The sequence below is a fragment of the Notothenia coriiceps genome, unplaced genomic scaffold (genome assembly GCF_000735185.1).
Source record: "Notothenia coriiceps isolate Sejong01 unplaced genomic scaffold, NC01 NC01_scaffold00000339, whole genome shotgun sequence".
Lineage (NCBI taxonomy): Eukaryota > Metazoa > Chordata > Actinopteri > Perciformes > Nototheniidae > Notothenia > Notothenia coriiceps.
The window spans coordinates 14,309,423-14,312,689 of record NW_011333040.1 but is presented as its reverse complement, the minus strand read 5'-3'; the positions used below and the strand labels follow the sequence as shown (position 1 = coordinate 14,312,689).

Below are 3,267 nucleotides of genomic sequence, written 5' to 3'. Positions count from 1 at the left end.
ATAAACACAAGTTGTACTTCTTCATCTTTCAATGTCCAATAAACACAAGTTGTAATCTTCATCTTCATGTGCCATAACACAAGTTGTACATTCCTTCCGTCTTTCCATGTCCATAAACACAAGTTGTCGACACTGTCTATCTATCCTCTTCATGTCCCATACAACACAAGTTGTACCACTCTCTCATCTCTTCATGTCCATAAACCCAACAAGTTGTCCACATTCTTCTCATCCTTTCATGTCCATAACACACAGTTGTACGATTCTTCATCTTTCATGTCCACAAACACAAGGTTTTACACCTCTTCATCTTTCATTCCATAAAACAAGTTTGTACACTCTTCATCTTTCACCTCATGTCCATAAACCCACAGTTGTACAGTTCTTCATCTTCTCTGTCACATAAACCACACGTTTACATTTCTTCATCTTCTCATGTCCTAAACACAAGTTGTCACATTCTTGACTCCTTTCACTTACATGTCGAACACAAATACCTGTACTTTCTACTTCTTACATGTTGAACACAAATACCTGTACTTTCTACTTCTTACATTTTGAACACAAATACCTGTACTTTCTACTTCTTACATTTTGAACACAAATACCTGTACTTTCTACTTCTTACATTTTGAACACAAATACCTGTACTTTCTACTTCTTACATTTTGAACACAAATACCTGTACTTTCTACTTCTCACATGTTGAACACAAATACCTGTACTTTCTACTTCTCACATTTTCCAAACAGGCTGGTTCCTTTAGTCTGAATGTGTGTTTGGTGGCGTGATCATTATTATTTAGAGTCATTGCGTGCCTATTGATTTGAACACGATCCGTGTATCCATCATTTCCTGGTCTTCTCTAAAGAAGAGGGACCAATGAAAACGTTGTCATGTTGCCGTTGTTCAGCATGGAAACATTCATTAGCTAACAATGACATTATTGTTCTATTAATATAAAGGGAGGTCAGGTACTCTTTAAAACAGCTGCTAGTTATGGGTACTTTTTACTGAAGTACATTTCAAAGCCTCTTTACTTTGACTTGAGCAAAGAAGTTAAGTCAGTACTTCTACTTTCACCAGAGTATTTCTAAACACGAGTATCTGTACTTCTACTTGAGGAAAGGATGTGTGTACTTTTGCCCATGGTCTTAAATTAGATGTTGACTTTTTACTTAAACTAAATACACACTTTCTATGTGCAAATCATGCGTATAAATAGGTTAAAAAAAGGCTGTCTTGACATTTGAAAGATGGCATTTGTGAACTCGCTGAAAGACCACAACGTATTTATAAATACTCTCACCTTTGATGTGTTCATTATGACATCATTACATTAGATAACAGGATATTTTTCAGATTCAACCAGGCCTAACCAGGACTAGAGAAACTCGGAGTCGACTTCCACTCGAACGTTTTTGAAGATAGACCTTTAAAATGTAGTTTCTCTACAAAGAATCGTGCAAAAAAAGCTTGTTTTTACCAGAGATGAGCTCATATGTCTCTCAGAAGACTGTCAAACAGCTTGGGAAGAGACACACAAAATGGCTGCAGAATCTGAGACTAATCTGTGGTGTTGGTCTTAGTTGACTCAGATTTCTTCAGTCATTAAACACAGTATTATCGAGATAAGACATGACCTATATTGCGATGACATTTTGGGCATTACACCCACCCAACAACTCAGATTTTTCCTCAAAAGCATCTAAGGAACTGATAGGAACGTAATTAGAAACTCCTATGACTTGAAACACTGCCATTGCTCTTCCTGCCTTTGCCTCTTATCTCAATGTGTTTTCTCTTTGAAACTCTTGCTTTCTCTGAAGCCTCGGCGCTCAAAGTTCACCAGAAGAGACTGTCTTCCTGTTGTCTTCCCGTTACAGGTGTCAGTGTGTCAACAGAGAAACTCAGATCTGCATCCTCCGCAGCGTTTCCTCTCATTCAGCCCGACTGACCTCCGACAAACAAGAAGCTCGTCTCCTGACCTGAGATAAACCTCGCTTCTGTTTCGATGGCATCCCAAGAAAGAATGTATAGACAATGCTGACATAACAAAACATGGCATGACGTCAGTGTGTGAGATTTCTCCCAGTCAAATCCTCATATTTTGAAGCCGGTAACTCGACACATCGCACCAAGTTCACTGCCTATTCCAGCAATAGCCATTACATATGCTTTATCTTCATGTTAATAGCAGTTGGTAATGATTTAATCTGCACTAATCGACAAATAAGGTCTGTAATTCTGTTGTTTATCACTTGTTCTACAGACGATTTCATCTCTTTAAAATTGCTGCTATCAGGTGTTTGGGAATTTATGTTTTCAGCAGGTTTACAGAAAACTACTGGCACTATTTTCATGACACTTGCTAAAAGGTGTCGCCTATAGACGATGAAATATCTGTACAGTACAGATACTTGTGTTCAAAAATACTCTAGTAAAAGTAGAAGTACTGACTAAACTTCTTTACTCAAGTAAAAGTAAAGAGGCTTTGAAATGTACTTAAAGGTCCCATGTCATGGCCATTTCCACTGACAATAATTCCATTGTTGAGTTCTACTAGAATAGATTTATATTGTGCAATTTTCCAAACTCACATTGGTTTCTCATACAGCATCTCTGTATACTACGTGTATTCACTGAATTTCACTCTCTGCCTTTAACGGCTCGTTGTAGCTCCAATAGCTCCAGCCCCCACCCTCCCTGTGAGCACAGTGTGCTCTGATTGGTCGGGACGTTGTGAATCGCGCTGAGCTCCGTGGAGGTATTGTTTGCTTGTTTAGCGATACACAGCCATACACAGCCAAACTCATCCTGAGCACACACAAACTCGCAGCCGAAGTAAGTAAGAAAAAGGTTGATAAACGCTGTGAGAATGGGTCTGCAGAGAGAATTTTGCCGCGATCCCAACTGTCTGTTATCAGCCTGCAGCCAGGGAGGAGAGATCAGCAGAGCTGCCTGCACTGAGTGTGTGTGTGGATTGGTCAATTTGGACCAATCAGCGGGGGCTTAACGTAACGGCTCCGCGGACGTAACGTAACGGCTCCACGGATTGGCCCATTTAGTTCCGGGTACGTGCTTTCGTAAGCACGTACCCGGAAGAATCAAATGGATGATGACGTTTCACCAATGAGGCGTTTTTGGGAGTTTTACTCGCTACAGGGTGTACTTTAAGGGTTTTGACTCTGCAGACCGTTTACATGCAGAAAAACCTTCATTACATACAAGGGGAAGGGTAATAACCGGAAAAGCATGACATGTGAT

The 3,267-nt window shown here is 39.9% G+C and overlaps 1 protein-coding gene across 1 annotated transcript in view; it reads left to right on the top strand.

Annotated features, from left to right (window-relative positions):
• LOC104951327 (hydrocephalus-inducing protein homolog) overlaps nucleotides 1-1,992 on the top strand; it is a 16,777-nt gene extending 14,785 nt beyond the window's left edge. Inside the window, exon 20 of the mRNA XM_010777963.1 lies at nucleotides 1,887-1,992. Within this exon, the coding sequence (XP_010776265.1) occupies nucleotides 1,887-1,992 (106 nt within the window). The remainder of the gene's footprint in view (nucleotides 1-1,886) is intronic.
• The last annotated feature ends 1,275 nt before the right edge of the window (nucleotides 1,993-3,267 follow it).